Source organism: Procambarus clarkii, chromosome 27, assembly GCF_040958095.1.
Source record: "Procambarus clarkii isolate CNS0578487 chromosome 27, FALCON_Pclarkii_2.0, whole genome shotgun sequence".
Taxonomy (NCBI): domain Eukaryota; kingdom Metazoa; phylum Arthropoda; class Malacostraca; order Decapoda; family Cambaridae; genus Procambarus; species Procambarus clarkii.
Window position 1 is genome coordinate 7,222,033 of NC_091176.1, and position 20,639 is coordinate 7,242,671.

General features: G+C 52.3%; 1 protein-coding gene across 4 annotated transcripts in view; it reads right to left on the reverse strand.

Moving 5' to 3' along the window:
- LOC123762726 (vascular endothelial growth factor receptor kdr-like) overlaps positions 1-20,639 on the reverse strand; it is a 471,742-nt gene that overhangs the window by 239,569 nt on the left and 211,534 nt on the right. For 3 of the 4 annotated variants that reach the window (XM_069332302.1, XM_069332303.1, XM_069332304.1), the window contains exon 6: positions 19,517-19,650. In XM_069332302.1, coding sequence (XP_069188403.1) covers positions 19,517-19,650 — 134 coding nt within the window. Of the gene's footprint in view, positions 1-17,576; positions 17,683-19,516; positions 19,651-20,639 lie in introns of all 4 variants that reach the window. The other variant, XM_069332305.1, reaches the window with a different exon arrangement.

The window sequence follows — 20,639 nt, forward strand, 5'->3', positions numbered from 1 at the left end:
GGTGTCTTACTACACCCCCTGGTGTCCCCTGGTGTCTCACTACACCCCCCTGGTGTCCCCTGGTGTCTCACTACACCCCCTGGTGTCCCCTGGTGTCTCCCTACACCCCCTGGTATCCCCTGGTGTCTCACTACACCCCCTGGTGTCCCGTGGTGTCTCACTACACCCCCTGGTGTCCCCTGGTGTCTCACTACACCCCCTGGTGTCCCCTGGTGTCTCACTACACCCCCTGGTGTCCCCTGGTGTCTCACTACACCCCCTGGTGTCCCCTGGTGTCTCACTACACCCCCTGGTGTCCCCTGGTGTCTCACTACACCCCCTGGTGTCCCTGGTGTCTCACTACACCCCCTGGTGTCCCCTGGTGTCTCACTACACCCCCTGGTGTCCCCTGGTGTCTCACTACACCCCCTGGTGTCCCCTGGTGTCTCACTACACCCCCTGGTGTCTCACTACACCCCTGGTGTCTCACTACACCCCCTGGTGTCCCCTGGTGTCTCACTACACCCCTGGTGTCTCACTACACCCCCTGGTGTCCCCTGGTGTCTCACTACACCCTCTGGTGTCCCCTGGTGTCTTACTACACCCCCTTGTGTCCCCTGGTGTCTTACTACACCCCCTGGTGTCTCACTACACCCCCTGGTGTCTCACTACACACCCATGGTGTCTCACTACACCCCCTGGTGTCCCCTGGTGTCTCACTACACCCCCCTTGTGTCCCCTGCTATCTCACTACACCCCCTGGTGTCTCACTACACACCCCTGGTGTCTCACTACACACCCCTGGTGTCCCTTGGTGTCTCACTACACACCCCCTGGTGTCCCCTGGTGTCTCCCTACTCCCCCTGGTGTCCCCTGGTGTGTCACTACACCCCCCTGGTGTCCCCTGGTGTCTCACAACACCCCCCTGGTGTCCCCTGGTGTCTCACAACACCCCCTGGTGTCCCCTGGTGTCTCACTACACCCCCTGGTGTCCCCTGGTATCTCACTACACCCCCTGGTGTCTCTCTACACACCCCTGGTGTCCCCTGGTGTCTCACTACAGACCCCCTGGTGTCCCCTGGTGTCTCACTACACCCCCTGGTGTCCCCTAGTGTCTCACTACACCCCGTGGTGTCTCCCTACACCCCCCTGGTGTCCCCTGGTGTCTCACTACACACCCCTGGTGTCCCCTGGTGTCTCACTACACCCCCCTGGTGTCCCGTGGTGTCTCACTACACACCCCTGGTGTCCCCTGGTCTCTCACTACACACCCCTGGTGTCCCCTGGTGTCTCACTACACCCCCCTGGTGTCTCCCTACTCCCCCTGGTGTCCCCCGGTGTCTCACTACACCCCCCTGGTGTCCCCTGGTGTCTCACTACACACCCTGGTGTCCCCTGGTGTCTCACTACACACCCTGGTGTCCCCTGGTGTCTCACTACACACCCCTGGTGTCCCCTGGTGTCTCACTACACACCCCTGGTGTCCCCTGGTGTCTCACTACACCCCTGGTGTCCCCTGGTGTCTCACTACACACCCCTGGTGTCCCCTGGTGTCTCACTACACACCCCTGGTGTCCCCTGGTGTCTCACTACACCCCCCTGGTGTCTCCCTACTCCCCCTGGTGTCCCCCGGTGTCTCACTACACCCCCCTGGTGTCCCCTGGTGTCTCACTACACACTCTGGTGTCCCCTGGTGTCTCACTACACACCCTGGTGTCCCCTGGTGTCCCCTGGTGTCTCACTACACCCCTGGTGTCCCCTGGTGTCTCACTACACACCCTGGTGTCCCCTGGTGTCAACCTACACACCCCTGGTGTCCCCTGGTGTCTCACTACACCCCTGGTGTCTCACTACACCCCTGGTGTCTCACTACACCCCCTGGTGTCCCCTGGTGTCTCACTACACCCCCTGGTGTCCCCTGGTGTCTTACTACACCCCCTTGTGTCCCCTGGTGTCTCACTACACCCCCTGGTGTCTCACTACACCCCCTGGTGTCTCACTACACACCCATGGTGTCTCACTACACCCCCTGGTGTCCCCTGGTGTCTCACTACACCCTCCTAGTGTCCCCTGCTATCTCACTACACCCCCTGGTGTCTCACTACACACCCCTGGTGTCTCACTACACACCCCTGGTGTCCCCTGGTGTCTCACTACACACCCCCTGGTGTCCCCTGGTGTCTCCCTACTCCCCCTGGTGTCCCCTGGTGTGTCACTACACCCCCCTGGTGTCCCCTGGTGTCTCAACACCCCCCTGGTGTCCCCTGGTGTCTCACAACACCCCCTGGTGTCCCCTGGTGTCTCACTACACCCCCTGGTGTCCCCTGGTATCTCACTACACCCCCTGGTGTCTCTCTACACACCCCTGGTGTCCCCTGGTGTCTCACTACAGACCCCCTGGTGTCCCCTGGTGTCTCACTACACCCCCTGGTGTCCCCTAGTGTCTCACTACACCCCGTGGTGTCTCCCTACACCCCCTGGTGTCCCCTGGTGTCTCACTACACCCCCCTGGTGTCCCCTGGTGTCTCACTACACACCCCTGGTGTCCCCTGGTGTCTCACTACACCCCCCTGGTGTCCCGTGGTGTCTCACTACACACCCCTGGTGTCCCCTGGTGTCTCACTACACACCCCTGGTGTCCCCTGGTGTCTCACTACACCCCCCTGGTGTCTCCCTACTCCCCCTGGTGTCTCCCTACTCCCCCTGGTGTCCCCCGGTGTCTCACTACACCCCCCTGGTGTCCCCTGGTGTCTCACTACACACCCTGGTGTCCCCTGGTGTCTCACTACACACCCTGGTGTCCCCTGGTGTCTCACTACACACCCCTGGTGTCCCCTGGTGTCTCACTACACACCCCTGGTGTCCCCTGGTGTCTCACTACACCCCTGGTGTCCCCTGGTGTCTCACTACACACCCTGGTGTCCCCTGGTGTCTCACTACACACCCCTGGTGTCCCCTGGTGTCTCACTACACCCCCCTGGTGTCTCCCTACTCCCCCTGGTGTCCCCCGGTGTCTCACTACACCCCCCTGGTGTCCCCTGGTGTCTCACTACACACCCTGGTGTCCCCTGGTGTCTCACTACACACCCTGGTGTCCCCTGGTGTCTCACTACACCCCTGGTGTCCCCTGGTGTCCCCTGGTGTCTCACTACACACCCTGGTGTCCCCTGGTGTCTCACTACACACCCCTGGTGTCCCCTGGTGTCTCACTACACCCCCCTGGTGTCTCCCTACTCCCCCTGGTGTCCCCTGGTGTCTCACTACACACCCCTGGTGTCCCCTGGTGGCGGTAAGATGAGTGTCCATGCTAGCATGACTTACCTTACAATATATGTTATTAATGAGCACTGTACACACACACACACACACACACACACACACACACACACACACACACACAACTAGGAGAGCACAGGAGCCACTGGGTGTCCAGCACACTGGTGGTGTGAGAACTCACGGGTAAAGCATGCTGATATCTCCTCCGACATGGCGCTGGTTGACTTGAAGGCTTGAACGATTACCAGGTTGTCGGCCGTGTTGCCTCTTAGAAAGAGGATGTATTTCTGTTGATCCTTGAGGAGGTAAGGCTGGAAGGAGAGAGGGGCCGTGAGGTCAACGTCGCCGCCGCAATCTTCAAAACCTTGCCGGTTGGGCCGTACAAGAATGTGTTGCCATTTCTTCAGAAAGTTTTCCTGACGGAGCTTGAAGATGGTGGTGAGGCGGACGTCCACTTGGTATGTACAGTCGGAGGAGGAGACGGGGCCCGTGAGGTGCTCCACCAGACCCATGACCACGGCTGACGATTGGTCCAAGAGGTCCTGATAGTGGTCGTGACACGTGGCATGAATGCCATCTCTCCACAACACCACAACAGTGGCAGTGATCAACAACAACCCCATTTGTGCCGCTCCAGCTGACTCAAACACCTTCACAACTATCTTTACACTACACGTGACTCATTCAAATGGACTGATTCGTATACTTTTTTGTAAGAAAATAAAAAATAAAGAATTATGGTGGAAAAATAGGAAGAGCAAGCACTCGGGCCGACGCTGTCTGTCAAGTGACACTGATGTCTGTGCCGCTATTTATTTAGTGTTTTATCTAAACACCGGATATCGATATTAAGCAACGCTTGTTAGACATAAATGTCGATGGGATGTAGTGGAGGAGAAGGAGGAGGCTAGAGATGTTGACTTATTCCTCCTGGGGTCTGGCCGGAAGTTTTTCCGGCCAGACATTTCAGGAAGGCGCCAACTATGGCAGCCACCACCACACACAGGGGTCGAGCCCTGGTTGCTCGACTGACAACTTGGAAGTGTGTAAGTGCTACTCTGGTGACCATCAGCGTGAGGGAGGGTGTGGTCAGTGTGGAGGTGGAGGACCTCCGCCTCCTGCGGGTGTGACACCTCAGGATCTCTGTGCCAGGTGACTTATAAAAACAAAGGTTTATCACCAAGGTAATTATCAAAAGAAGGCACCAAGCCGGGAGGGCTATGTAGCACCATCAAAGTGCGGAATAATCAGAGGGCGCTAAATATCACCAAGGATGCCAATACGAGAACAGGAACGCATAAGGCGAACGATATCAAAAGTATCCGATTCACCAAGAATTCTATCGAGGAACAAGTGATCGCGGGGGGCGGTCGGAAAGCAGGACACACGCTCGTCCCGGATGTCAGGACATTCAACAAAGATATGCACAGCTGTAAGAGGGACAACGCAATTTGGACAATAAGGAGCAGGCCGGCGCTCCATTAAGTGACTGTGGGTTAAGCGAGTATGACCAATCCGCAGCCTTGCCAAAGCAGTTTCCCACCGCCGGTTACGGTGGTAGAAGAAGGCCACGGGGACACACTACGTTTGAGAGTACGCAGCTCGTTACTATCCACAGAAGACCAACAAGCCTGCCAACGGGCAAGGATGGAAGAATGAATATCAGGATAAAATTCGGAATAAGGTACACCTTAACGGGAGATGGGACAAGAACGGATAGCTTCCTTAGCGGCAGCATCCGCACGCTCATTTAAAGAAACGCCAATATGGCTGGGAACCCAACAAAACTCTACTGATTTAAATTTACTAGAAATAAGAAACAGCCAACGTTGAATCTCGATGACCACCGGATGGACTGGATTAAAGGACCCTAGAGCCATGAGGGCACTACGAGAGTCAACTACAACCACAAAGGAGGAATGACAGTGAGAAAGCAATAGACGGAGAGCATAGAGAATAGCATAAAGCTCCGCTGTGAAGATGCTAGCCTCCGAAGGGAGGCGACACGTATAAGTACGGTCAGGAAAAACAACAGAGTAGCCCACACCGTCCGCAGACTTAGACCCATCGGTGAAGATGGAAATAGAGTGGGAGTGCGAAGAAAAGTGCTCAAGGAAGAGGCTTTTCAGAACCGTAGGAGGGGTAAAAGCTTTAGTGATACGGGTCAAGGATGTACAAAACTTTGGAAGGGGGACTCTCCATGGGGGCAAAGAAGGAACAACACGAGGAGAAACATTAGAAATACGAACGGAAAGAGAATCCTGGAGGCGAGATAACCGGACAGAAAGAGGGAGGTGGTGAAGAGGAACAGGAACCGTAGGAGGGGTATATGTTAAAGCACGACAGAGGCGAGAGGAAGGATGTTGTAAGGACCGCGCAAGATAGCGAAGACAGTAGCGATCAGGATTATCACCAAAGGATCACTAGTTTAGATGAACTTAGAGCACACATTCCGCCGGCAGTGTGGAATGTTGAAAGTTTGCAATAGAGATTTGATTTATGATTTATAAATCAGTCGAATTTTCAATCATGATTAGGTAAAAATATGAAATTATTTAAGTTTAACCCGATTTCATATAAACAGGTGTCTAATTCTACAGCTCGAACTCGCATACAAAGATCGAAGCTCGTTAATCCAGCCGCCAAACCCCCTGTTTATGCAACCCGTCCTCGACTCAAGTCCATTACATTCAGCGGTCAACCCCACAGACGCATTCATAAATTTTAACATGCTGTTCATTGAAAACGGGAATTTTCGCAAGTATAAATTAATATTATAATATATTAGCATATTGTGTATATATAGGCATAGGATAGGTTAGGTTAGGTGTTTAGGTTCTGTTGGCGATTATTTGTATTTATAGTACGTGTGTGAAGCATTTATAGCGTGATGGTTCGAACAAAATTCGTCAGTGAAGCATTTGTTCCAGATATGTTCGAACGTCAGCAGTTGTGAGTCTTGTGTAAACCGCTTTTCATTCATAAACAGGGGGTTTGGCGGGTGCATGGAATCACTTTTGGATCTTTGTTTGGAGGACGGGCTGACTCACAACTGATGACGGTCGAACACTTCCGGAACAAGTGCTTCACTGACGACTTGTGTTCGAACCACAACGCAGTAAATGCTTCACCCACGTACTACAAATACAAATAATCGCCAACAGAACCTAAACACCTAACCTATATCTATATATGCACAATATGCTAATATATTATAATATTAATTTATATTTGAGAAAATTCCCGTTTTCAATGAACAGCATATAAAGGTTTATGAATGCGTCTGTGGGGTCGACCGCTGGATGGAATGGACTTGAGTCGAGGACGGGTTGAAATGCTTCACCCTCGTACTTAAAACACAAATAGTCGTCAACACAATCTAAACACCTAACCTAACCTACGCCTAACTACACACAGAATTTTTATGTATAATGATATTAGTTAATATACGAGAAGAAACCAATTTTTAATACACAGTAGGTTAAAATTGATGAATGCGTCTGAGGAGGACAGCCGCTGCTTTAACCAGCCTAGTGTGAGGACGGGTTGTAGTGTGTGGACGGGTTGTAGTGTGAGGGACCACAGTATACTCTCAACCACAGTATACTCTCAACCACAGCATACTCTCAACCACAGTATACCATCAACCACAGTATACACTTAACATCACAGAATACTCTCAACCACAGTATACCCTCAACCACAGTATACCCTCAACCACAGTATACCCTCAACCACAGTATACCCTCAACCACAGCATACTCTCAACCACAGTATACCCTCAACCACAGTATACCCTCAACAGTATACTCTCAACCACAGTATACTCAACCACAGTATACTCAACCACAGTATACTCAACCACAGTATGCTCTCAACCACAGTATGCTCTCAACCACAGTATACTCTCAACCACAGTATACTCTCAACCACAGTATACTCTCAACCACAGTATACCCTCAACCACAGTATACCCTCAACCACAGTATACTCTCAAACACAGTATACTATCAACCACAGTATACTCTCAACCACAGTATACTCTCAACCACAGTATGCTCTCAACCACAGTATACCATCAACCACAGTATACCCTCAACCACAGTATACTCATAACCACAGTATACCGTCAACCACAGTATACCCTCAACCACAGTATACCATCAACCACAGTATACCGTCAACCACAGTATACTCTCAACCACAGTATACTCTCAACCACAGTATACCATCAACCACAGTATACCGTCAACCACAGTATTCTCTCAACCACAGTATACCATCAACCACAGTATACCCTCAACCACAGTATACCATCAACCATAGTATACCATCAACCACAGTATACCGTCAACCACAGTATACTCTTAACCACAGTATACCCTCAACCACAGTATACCGTCAACCACAGTATACTCTCAACCACAGTATACCCTCAACCACAGTATACCCTCAACCACAGTATACCGTCAACCACAGTATACTCTCAACCACAGTATACCGTCAACCACAGTATACCCTCAACCACAGTATACCCTCAACCACAGTATACTCTCAACCACAGTATACTCTCAACCACAGTATACTCTCAACCACAGTATACTCTCAACCACAGTATACCGTCAACCACAGTATACCGTCAACCACAGTATACTCGTTACAAATCATATTAAAAATAACCACAACATCTTGTAAAACGGTGGAATAACAGGTGGTCCTCCCTGGACCATGGCCTCACACTCGTGGTCCTCCCTGGACCATGGCCTCACACTCGTGGTCCTCCCTGGACCATGGCCTCACACTCGTGGTCCTCCCTGGACCATGGCCTCACACTCGTGGTCCTCCCTGGACCATGGCCTCACACTCGTGGTCCTCCCTGGACAATGGCCTCACACTCGTGGTCCTCCCTGGACCATGGCCTCACACTCGTGGTCCTCCCTGGACCATGGCCTCACACTCGTGGTCCTCCCTGGACCATGGCCTCACACTCGTGGTCCTCCCTGGACCATGGCCTCACACTCGTGGTCCTCCCTGGACCATGGCCTCACACTCGTGGTCCTCCCTGGACCATGGCCTCACACTCGTGGTCCTCCCTGGACCATGGCCTCACACTCGTGGTCCTCCCTGGACCATGGCCTCACACTCGTGGTCCTCCCTGGACCATGGCCTCACACTCGTGGTCCTCCCTGGACCATGGCCTCACACTCGTGGTCCTCCCTGGACCATGGCCTCACACTCGTGGTCCTCCCTGGACCATGGCCTCACACTCGTGGTCCTCCCTGGACCATGGCCTCACACTCGTGGTCCTCCCTGGACCATGGCCTCACACTCGTGGTCCTCCCTGGACCATGGCCTCACACTCGTGGTCCTCCCTGGACCATGGCCTCACACTCGTGGTCCTCCCTGGACCATGGCCTCACACTCGTGGTCCTCCCTGGACCATGGCCTCACACTCGTGGTCCTCCCTGGACCATGGCCTCACACTCGTGGTCCTCCCTGGACCATGGCCTCACACTCGTGGTCCTCCCTGGACCATGGCCTCACACTCGTGGTCCTCCCTGGACCATGGCCTCACACTCGTGGTCCTCCCTGGACCATGGCCTCACACTCGTGGTCCTCCCTGGACCATGGCCTCACACTCGTGGTCCTCCCTGGACCATGGCCTCACACTCGTGGTCCTCCCTGGACCATGGCCTCACACTCGTGGTCCTCCCTGGACCATGGCCTCAGACGAGTTATTTTTATTCAAAGTATTTATTAGCAAGCGGCATTTTGGCTGGAACTATAAAAGAAATTAATCACGCCATTAATGCGGAAATCGCTAACGTATTTTCAACTAACACCAAACTCAGTTTTGGAACCCAGTAAAATAATGGAGCGTGTGAATGGAGAGCGGAGCCTCGCTCATCAACCTCTCCCTTCACCTCGACCACAAACCACTCCTCCACAGTTGTGCACTAATCCCTCCACAAAACATTTAATAGATCTAAAATTTAAGGTGAAAGATCACGAGTTCGATGAGAGCGGAGTAGTTCAATGGGACCTTAATGGAAATTTAATGACTCCTGTCAGTGATGTACTTATAATAAATGATGTCATTCACAAAATGACAACAGAACCAGCTCTATTTCCACCTGAGAAATTATTGATGGTTCAACTCTTTTTCACCATCACTTCTGCACCACGAGATTTATTCCGCAATGATGCAGCATGAAGCAAGTAAGTAATTATCAAAAGAAGGCACCAAACCGGGAAGGCTATGTAGCACCATTAAATGCGCAGAATAATCAGAGGGCGCTAAATATCACCAAGGATGCCAATACGAGAACAAAAACGCATAAGGCGAACGATATCAAAAGCATCCGAGTCACCAAGAATTCTATTGAGGGACAAGTGACCGTGAGGGGCGGTCGGAAAGCAAGACACACGCTCGTCCTGGAAGTCAGGACATTCAAGAAGGACATGCACGACCGTAAGAGGGACAATGCAACTAGGACAATAAGGAGCAGGGCGGCGCTCCATCAAGTGACCGTGGGTTAAGAGAGTATGGCCAATACGCAACCTCGCCAGAGCTGTTTCCCATCGCCGGTTATGGTGGTAGGAGAACCGCCACGAGGAAACACAACATTTAAGAGTATGTAGTTTGTTACCAGTAACAGACGACCAAGAAGCCTGCCAACGGGTAAGGACGGAGGAATGGATAACCGGGTAAAAGTCGGAATATGGAATACCTTTATGAGAGATGGGACAAGAACGGACAGCTTCCTTAGCGGCAGCATCCGCACGCTCATTTAAAGACACACTAATATGGCTGGGAACCCAACAAAACTCAACCGACTTAAATTTACTGTGAACAAGAAACAGCCAATGCTGGATCTCGACAACTACTGGATGAACCGGATTAAAGGCCCCGAGAGCCATGAGGGCACTACGAGAGTCAACAACTACAAAGGAAGACTGACAATGAGAAAGCAGGAGGCGAAGAACATAGAGAATAGCATAAAGCTCCGCTGTAAAGATGCTAGTCTCCGGAGGTAAGCGACACATATAAGTGCGATCAGGAAAAACAACAGAGTAGCCAACACCGTCTACAGACTTAGACCCATCGGTGAAGACAGAAACGGAGCGGGAGTGAGAAGAAAAGTGCTCAAGGAAAAGGCTTTTTAGAACCGTAGGAGGGGTAAAAGCTTTAGTGATACGGGTCAAGGATGTACAAAACCGCGAAAGAGGGACTCTCCACAGGGGCAAAGAAGGAACAACACGAGGAGAAACGTTAGAAATACGAACGGAAAGAGAATCCTGTAGGCGAGATAACCGGACAGAAAGATGGAGGTGGTGAAGAGGAACAGGAACCGCAGGAGGGATAAAAGTTAAAGCACAACAGAGGCGAGAGGAAGGATGGTGTAAGGACCGCTACTGTCTTCGCGCAAGATAGCGAAGACAGTAGCGATCACGGCGGTCCTGGAGAGACAGGAAGCCAGTGTCAACATACAAGCTAAGGACGGAAGTCGAACGAAAGGCACCAGAACTGAGGTGCAACCCAGTATGGTGCAAAGCATCAAGACGGCGAAGAGTAGGAGAAGAAGCAGACGAGTAAGCAGGGCAACCATAATCGAGCTTAGACAAGACGAGAGAGGAATGTAAAGCAAGGAGAGTGCGCCTATCTGCCCCCCAAGAAGTATGGGACAAGACCCGAAGGAGGGTAAGGGCCTTAGAGCACTCAACACAGAGGTAAGAGATATGGGGAGACCAAGACAAACGAGTGTCAAGGAATAACCCCAAAAGCTTCGCGGAATCTTTGTACTCAAGGGGATGACCATAAAGTGACAAAGAGGGACGAAGAACGACCCATTTCCGCGTAAGTCATGGCACAAGTCTTAGAAGTAGAGAACTTGAAGCAATGATCGGTGGCCCAAGACGACACGGCATCAATTGCAAGTTGAAGCCGGCGCTGAAGGAGAGGCGAATCATCACCCTAACAGTAAAGGGCAAGATCATCGACATAGAGAGCGGAGAAGACACCTGAAGGAAGAGAGGAAAGAAGGCCATTGAGGGCAACCAGAAAAAGAGTAGTGCTCAGAACACTACCCTGGGGCACACCTTCGTATTGCTGAAAAGAGGCAGAGAGAGAGCGGTACCAAGGCGCACCGAAAAGGAACGACGAGAGAGGAAGCTGTGGAGAAAAAGAGGGAGATGACCACGAAGGCCAAAAGAATGAAGTTGAGATAGAATATGATATCGCCAAGTGGTGTTGTAAGCCTTTTCCAGGTCAAAAAGGACGGCAACAACGAAGGTCTTCGCAGCAAAAACAGTTTGAATATAAACCTCCAAGTTCACCAGGACATCTGTCGTGCTGCGGCACTTGCAGAAACCAAATTGAGAAGGGGAGAGGAGGTGATGGTGTTCCAGGAACCACATCAGACGAACGTTAACCATACGTTCAAAGAGTTTGCAGACACAACTTGTGAGGGCAAAAGGGCAAAAGTCCTTAGGGAAAGTACCCAGAGACCCCGGTTTGCGAACAGGGAGGACAACGGCATCGAGCCAGTCCTCAGGGACTGACGACGACTCCCAGATCCGATTATACAGACTCAGTAAATACTGAGACGTGCTCGGAGGGAGATGGCAAAGCATCTCATAATGAATACCATCGGAGCCCGCCGCCGTAGAACTGCAGAGGGCCAGGGCAGAACGAAGTTCAGAGAGAGAGAAGGGATCATTATAGGGAAGCTGAAGACGAGTGCAGAAATCTAAAGGACGAGACTCAAGGACAGGTTTACGAAGAAGGAAAGATTGGGGAAGATGAAGACCAGAGCTAACAGAAGAAAAGTGGGAACCCAGTTCGGAAGCAACCTGCAACGGGTCCGCCACAAGAGTACCACAGAGGTGAAGGACCGGTGAAACATCGGGAACGAACTTACCAGCTATCTTGCGGATATGCTTCCAGATCTGGGGCAGAGGAGTTTCGGACGAAATTGTCGAGACATAAGATGCCCAACATTCACGTTTAGCCGTACGGATGGCCCCACGGGCCACCGCACTCGCTTTCCGAAAGAAAAGAAAAGAATCGGTCGTCTGCCTACGGCGGTGCCTCTTCCAGGCTGCACGCTTACAGCAGACAGCCCGAGCACAGTCCGCATTCCACCAGGGAACGCACTTCCGTGGACCCCGAGAGGAAGAGCGAGGAATAGAGCGGAGGGCAGCGTTGAAGACAGTGTCATGAAAAAGGAGGAGAGCGCGAGAGAGACGCAGAAGGGAGAGGTCAGAGAGAGCAGCACTGAGGGTAAATAGGGTCCAGTCTGCCTTAGCAAACTGCCACCTAGGGAAAGAGAGGGAAGGGCGAAAAGAGAAAAAGGAAACAAGGATGGGGAAATGATCACTTCCATGGAGGTCATCAAGAACCTGCCACGTGAAATCTAAGTAAAGAGAAGAAGAGCAGAGAGAAAGATCAAGACAAGAAAGGGTGCGAGTCCGAGAGTCCAAATGAGTGGGCTCACCAGAATTCAGAAGAGACAGGGAAGAAGAGAGGAGAAACGGCTCAAGGAGGCGACCCCGGGTATTCGTCAGAACGTCACCCCAAAGAGAATGACGACAATTGAAGTCACTCAGCAGGAGCACAGGCTCCGGCAAGGAGTCTAGGAGGTGTTTCAAATCAGGAAGAGAGAGCGGGACACTCGGGGGGAGATAAATGGAACAAACTGTGTACCATTTCCCCACAAAGATACGAGCAGCAGAACAATGGAGAGGCGAAGGAAAAAGCAAAGGAACAAAGGGAACATCAGCACGAATCAAGAGAGCAGAAGAATTATAAGCCCCAGCAATGGCTGGGGGGGGCGGGAGAGAAAGGAATAGCCACGAAAACGACCAGGACGAGCACCAAGCATTGGCTCCTGGAGACAGACACAAAGGGGCGAAAACCGCGAAATCAGAAGTTGGAGTTCGAGGAAATTGGCGTAATAACCTCGAACGTTCCATTGAAGAATGGACAACGACGAGAAGAGAAAGGACAAAAACAGAGAACAAGGAAGAAACAAAGGCGAAAGAGCAACAGAGCACGTTAAAGAATATCAGGGTCGGGATCAGGGTCAGCAAAGTCAGGGTTAGGGGGCATGGGTAAACTGAGCAAAGACGGAGGGAAGGAAACGGGAGAACAGATCAGAGGTGGGCGGGCGGGGTCCGGAGGAGGAGGAGGAGGAGGAGGAAGAGGAGGAGACAACGGAGAGGAGCAGTCAAGGACAGCAGCAGGAAGAGGGGGAGTAGAAAGAGGGGAGCGCACCTCAGCAAGAGCAGCAACCGAAAGGGAAGCAGGGGCCAAAGAAACCTCCATAGCAGGAACAGGGGGCGCAATCACTGAAACGGGAGGGGAAGGAGCAACAGAGCCAGAAGTAGGAGCTGAGGAAGAAAGGGAAGCCTTCTTACCCGCCGGGGAAGAGGAAGGAGAGGAGCCAGGCTTTCGCTTCTGACTTAAAGAGACCGGTGTCCCAGCAACTACGTACCGGGCAACGGATTCCAGTGTCTCAACAGGAGAAGCCGAACGAGAGCACACACGACGGCCGTTAGGAGAGCGATGGACATCCGCCCGCACCGACAGGCGGTGGGGAGAGCCGATAGATGGAGGAAGAGGATGGGAAGGAGGATTGGAGGGGGACGAGGAAGAAGACACAGGAGATACGATAGACCGGGTAGAAGGAAGGGGAACCCCAGACAGAGGACCAGGAGGAGGATCCTTCGGGAGAGAACCCAAAGGAACAGAGGAGGGGGCAGTGGGCGCATCAGGGTCCAAGGCCCGGAAACGGTTGTGAGTCTGAGGAAGGCGGGAAGGACGAGGAGAGGAAGAGCGCAACACGCGAGCATAAGAGATATTAGCAAAAGGCGGGAGCTGGCGAACCTGGCGTCTCGCCTCAGGAAAAGATAAACGCTCCCGGTGCTTCAAGTTGAGGATGGCTGCCTCAAGCTTGTAATGGACACACGCACGGGAGAAGGTAGGATGGGCCTCACCGCAGTTGAGGCAACGAGCCTGGGGAGAAGTGCACTCCGACTTAGAGTGACCTTCACTCCCACACAAAGGACAGAGAGAGACAGTCCCAGAGCAGCGGAGGGCACCATGCCCATACCTCCAGCACTTGTTACAAAGTCGAGGAGAAGGAATATACTCCTGGACAGAGCACCTAGCACCAGCAAGAATGACAGGACGGAAGGGTCCTACCATCAAAGGTGATCTTCACAACGCGAAGGGGTTGACGGCGACGACCACGAGGGGGACGAGTAAACGAGTCAACCTGGAGGACAGAATGGCCTTGGGCATCAAGGATATGCCGAATATCATCGTGGCAATCCTGCAGATTCCGAACACCGGTTGCAACATGGGGTGGGAGGAGAATAGTGCCAACACTGGCATTCATCTGAACGTTCTTGGAGACCCGAACAGGGATCTCGCCAAGGCAAGATAAGGCAGCCAAGCGGGAAGCCGCATCCTGAGAAGGAGCAGCAACGACACGTGTACAGAGACGAGTGGGGTTGAAAGTAACAGACGCATCCACGGAATCTACAAGATGCCGATGGAGGGAGAAATCGTCAGGAGGCGCAGAATCAAGAGGGAGGAGATCAAAGTATTTGGCCCATGAAGCAGAACCAAACAAGGCCTGATACGCATCAGCACGGGAAGGAATCGAGCGAGTGCGGTTGGGGCGCGAACGGCGTTGAGAACCCCTAGAGAGAGAGGGGTCAAAAGGCGCAGTAGTCACAACGAAAGACTTAGCCACACCAGGGGACGAAGTGGTCACCACCGGGGGCTGGAGGCTCGACCCAACCACAGAGGAGGGAGGGGAGCTGGGGGAAGAAGTCAGGACGGTCAAAGGAGGAGCAAGGTCGGGGCCCAACGCAGTGGGAGCTACAGAGTCTGGTCTTCCAATACAGGCCAACTCGGGGGCTTGGTCGCCCACCCCACGAGCCTGAGAGGGTACAACGGAAACATTCAACGACATAGAGACGAAAAGTGACAAATTCATCCACGAATGTGCCCCCATACCCACCATGGAGCCATAATTAGAGGCAGGACACCCAACAGGAAGCTATCGCCGATCATGCCGGGGCCCCCTAGGGGTGCGTCGTGAGTATACGCCCCACAAACGCCACCTTAAGAACCGTCAGTCCGTCGAGATCGGGTTCAGCGACGAAAGGGGGATTGACAATAAAAGGTTCCCCTCGCTCGAGACGTTGGGTACTACAGTTCTACGGGTGCAAGAGTATGCCTCCTCAAGCACCCGGGCGTCAAAAGAGAAGAAGTCCAAAGAAATAATCCAAAACAAGCAAAAGGTCGGCAGGAAACGACAAGCAGATAGGAGAAGAGGGGGGAGAAAAACGAAACATAAGGAAAAGGAAAAGCGATCCGGCACAATTGGAGAAGACAGCAGCAGGAGTGCAAGGCCAGAAAAGGACAGAGGACTGCCCAACGGAGCATCACACTCCGGCAGCCGTCCACCAAGCCCCCTCACGACACCAACTGGCCGGATGGGGAGGGGGCCGGACTTTCAAACAATCGCTTAAGAAACGAGAAGTTGAATCATTGAACGGAGTGGGCAGACATAATTATGGACGAGTGCAGAAAAAACAAAAATAATAATAAAAAAAATTAGTAAATATCCAACGATTCACTAAAAAGGAAATATATGGACGTGTTATCATAAATTCTTCTCAGCCATCCAGTAAAGTTTAAAGCGCGAACATGACTGAGTAAAGGGCACTAGGATCTACAAATATAATTTATTATTACAGTTGACGGTTATTATTATACAGAGTTGACAGCGATGATATCACTGATTAGCAAAGGAGTAGTGATGCTACATGGCGGGCGGGCGGCCCACCTGCTCAGGTAGAGATGCACATGCACCAACCACAAATAATCACTGTCCATATTTGCAGCGAACAAAGGTTTCAACCTTAATTCTGCCTGATACACCATCGAAGAAGGATGTAGGTCTCGCAGCTGATGCTCTCAAGTAGGTAGGTAGGTTCCTCCCCCTCTCTCTCTCTCTCTCTCTCTCTCTCTCTCTCTCCCTCTCTCTCTCTCTCTTCACCTAAAGCGACGGTCTACTTAGTTACTTGCTTCGTAGATCCATGTATGGATTGTTAACTCTGTCACTCAATCGTTCTCCTGTTCTGATAAAACATTCCCATCTTTACATGTGATTCGTTTCATACATGATAATACTGCTAAAGACATCTCCATATACATTTATCCCTCAAACACACAATTCTCTTTGTTCTATCCCTCTGTAAAGGTTTATCTCCCTCTTCGTAAAACACCTCCTCATCCCAAAAACGCCAAACGCTCTCTGACAAAATATAGTGCGGAGCTTAAACTTTTACAACCTCTTCCACACAGGAGGGAGTCACCATCTTACCTTACCTGTTATGCTCCTCCCACAACCCTCTCCACCAATCACAGACTCACTCACTTGCGAGGATGGCTTTATCACAGAAATTCCTCGCACTCCGGTACGCATCCAAAAATCCCTCATACAATGTTCTCACCAGGGAGCCGGTCGGCCGAGCGGACAGCACGCTGGACTTGTGATCCTGTGGTCCTGGGGTTCGATCCCAGACGCCGGCGAGAAACAATGGGCAGAGTTTCTTTCACCCTATGCCCCTGTTACCTAGCAGTAAATAGGTACCTGGGTGTTAGTCAGTTGTCACGGGCTGCTTCCTGGGGGTGGAGGCCTGGTCAAGGACCGGGCCGCAGGGACACTAAAAAGCCCCGAAATCAGCTCAAGATAACCACGTTCACATCCCCCAAAACCCTCACACCGTAGAGGGTCCACTCCACCTGGACTCCCGGTGCACCCAGTGTACAGGGTGGAGGGGGGGCCTGGACTCCCGGTGCACCCAGTGTACAGGGTGGAGGGGGGGCCTGGACTCCCGGTGCACCCAGTGTACAGGGTGGAGGGGGGACCTGGACTCCCGGTGCACCCAGTGTACAGGGTGGAGGGGGGGCCTGGACTCCCGGTGCACCCAGTGTACAGGGTGGAGGGGGGACTATGGTGTAAACATCCCTACTGTGATCCTCCCTGGACCATGGCCTCAGACTCGTGCTAACAATGGGCTGTAGGCTTGTAAGGTTTACATCTTGTACAGTCTTGGTATACTTTCGACTTGCTGGATTAGTTTAGCTATTAATTAGCGAGGGTTAGTAAAATAGTTAAGGCAAATTGTCGCTAGTGCAGGTGGTTAGGCAAGGCCGCAGTTTAGATCACAAGCAGATGAAGTCTCTTGGGTTGAAGCTGGTTCAAAGAAGCTCAAAGCGTAACTGTGCCAATACTAACTATGCATGAAGATCATGTCACGTTCACTTTGCAGGTCAAGGTAGCGGCCGATGCATTGGTACATGCCGAACTCTGGCTTCGACAACGTCACACCGCTCCGCGGGTCCTGCAGTACCAAGGCTGCCTCAGGGTGGGGAAGTGGTGCACACACTCTACCTGACGTGTGTGTGTATGTGTCTCTACTCATCTAGTTGTGCTTGCCGGGGGTTGAGCTCTGGGGCCAGATTCATGAAGCAGTTAAGCAGGTACTTACGAACGTGTATATCTTTACTCAATCTTTGATGAATTTGGTTACATTTATTAAACAGTTTACAAGCATGAAAACTTGCTAATCAGCTGTTGTTATTGTTATAAACAGCCTCCAGGTGCTTCGGAGAACATTAACTGTTTAATAATTGTAAACAAAGCCGCCAAAGATTGAGAAAAGATGTACAGGTTCGTAAGTGTTCGTGTAACTGCTTCGTGAATCTAGCCCCTGGCTCTTTGGTTCCGCCTCTCAACTGTCAATCAACTGGTGTACAGGTTCCTGAGCCTACTGGGCTCTATCATATCTACAACTGAAACTGTGTATGGAGTCAGCATCCACCACATCACTGCCTAATACATTCCATTTGTTAAATACTCTGACACTAAAAAATAATTCTAATGTTTCTATGGCTTCTTTGGGCACTCAATTTCCACCTGTGTTTCCGGAAACTTGTCCTCTTACAAATTACCTTTGAATTTGGTCGTTTACCCGTATGGCCGAAAATAAAAGTAATTTGAAAATGAAAAAAATTTAAAATAAATTTCTTATTTTTTTTAATACAACAGTAAGTTAAGGGTCCTATGGTAGGTTAGGAGGGCAGGAAATTCTCATAAGGTTCCAAAACGTCATGAAACCCGTTAATTGAAAGTTTCCTCTCCTAACCTTACCGAGTAAGCCAGAGGACTTAAATAGAAAACGGGACAGTACATCACTTTCTTGCGCCGATTTCATTTCAAATTACGTCCAATTTTGGCCATAGAGCTCATACAAGCAAAAACGCGACGTTATTTTTAAGAGGACAGGTTGGGTATATCAATTCCTGTGAGAATCTTGTATGTGGTGATCATGTCCCCCCCAACTCCAGGTAGTCCAGGGCCAGGTACTGGGTGTACAGAGGCCAGGTACTGGGTGTACAGGAACCTGGTACTGGGTGTACAGGAGCCAGGTACTGGGTGTACAGGAGCCAGGTACTGGATGTACAGGGGACCAGGTACTGGGTGTAAAGGGGACCAGGTACTGGATTTACAGGAGCCTGGAAGGTACTGGGTGTACAGGAGCCTGGTACTGGGTGTACAGGAGCCTGGTACTGGGTGTACAGGAACCTGGTACTGGGTGTACAAGGGGCCAGGTACTGGGTGTACAGGAGCCTGGTACTGGGTGTACAGGAGCCTGGATGGTACAGGGGCCAGGTACTGGGTGTACAAGGGGCCAGGTACTGGGTGTACAGGGGCCAGGTACTGGGTGTACAAGGGGCCAGGTACTGGGTGTACAAGGGGCCAGGTACTGGGTGTACAAGGGGCCAGGTACTGGGTGTACAGGAGCCAGGTACTGGGTGTACAGGGGCCAGGTACTGGGTGTACAGGGGCCAGGTACTGGGTGTACAGGGGCCAGGTACTGGGTGTACAGGAGCCTGGATGGTACAGGGGCCAGGTACTGGGTGTACAAGGGGCCAGGTACTGGGTGTACAGGAGCCAGGTACTGGGTGTACAGGAGCCTGGATGATACTGGGTGTACAGGAGCCTGGTACTGGGTGTACAGGAGCCTGGTACTGGGTGTACAGGAGCCTGGTACTGGGTGTACAGGAGCCTGGTACTGGGTGTACAGGAGCCTGGTACTGGGTGTACAGGAGCCTGGTACTGGGTGTACAAGGGTGAGAGCGTGTCCCTACACTAGCAAACATTGAACAACTTACAAAGTGACCCTGAGCCTTCTCTAGGGTGATGTTGACCTCAGGGAAGGTGGGCTTGCAAGGGAACGTGAAGGACTGGTTCGCTTTGCCCTCATACATCACTTTCCTGGACTCCTCCGTCAGCAGGTTGTCCGGGTCTGTGGCCGGGGTGAGAGAAGACATTGTCTTAGTATATGTTGTATTATGAGAGAGAGAGAGATGAAGATGTCGCAATATAGGGGATAGTAAATCATTTAGAACCATCAATCTTATTACACCAACACCCACCACACCACCACCACCCACCACACCACCACACCAACACCCACCACACCACCAACCACCACACCAACCCCCACCACACCAACACCCACCACACCAGCACCCACCACACCAGCACCCACCACACCAACCCCCACCACACCAACACCCACCACACCAGCACCCACCACACCACCACCCACCCACCACACCACCACCCACCACACCAACACCCACCACACTACCACACCACCACACCAACACCCACCACACCACCACCCACTACACCCACCACACTACCCCCCAACACCACCCACCACACCACCACCCACCACACCAACACCCACCACACCAACACCCACCACACCAACACCCACCACACCAGCACCCACCACACCAGCACCCACCACACCAACCCCCACCACACCAACACCCACCACACCAACACCCACCACACCAACACCCACCACACCACCACCCACCACACCACCAACCACCACACCACCAACCACCACACCAACACCCACCACACTACCACACCACCACACCAACACCCACCACACCAACACCCACCACACCACCACCCACTACACCCACCGCACTACCCCCCCACACCACCCACCACACCAACACCCACCACACCAACACCCACCACACCAACACCCACCACACCAACACCCACCACACTACCACACCACCACACCAACACCCACCACACCACCACCCACTACACCCACCACACTACCCCCCCCCACACCACCCACCACACCACCAACCACACCACCACCCACCAAACCAACACCACCACACCACACCACCACCCACCACACCAACACCCACCACCCCAAAACCAACACCCACCACACCACCCACCACACCACCACAC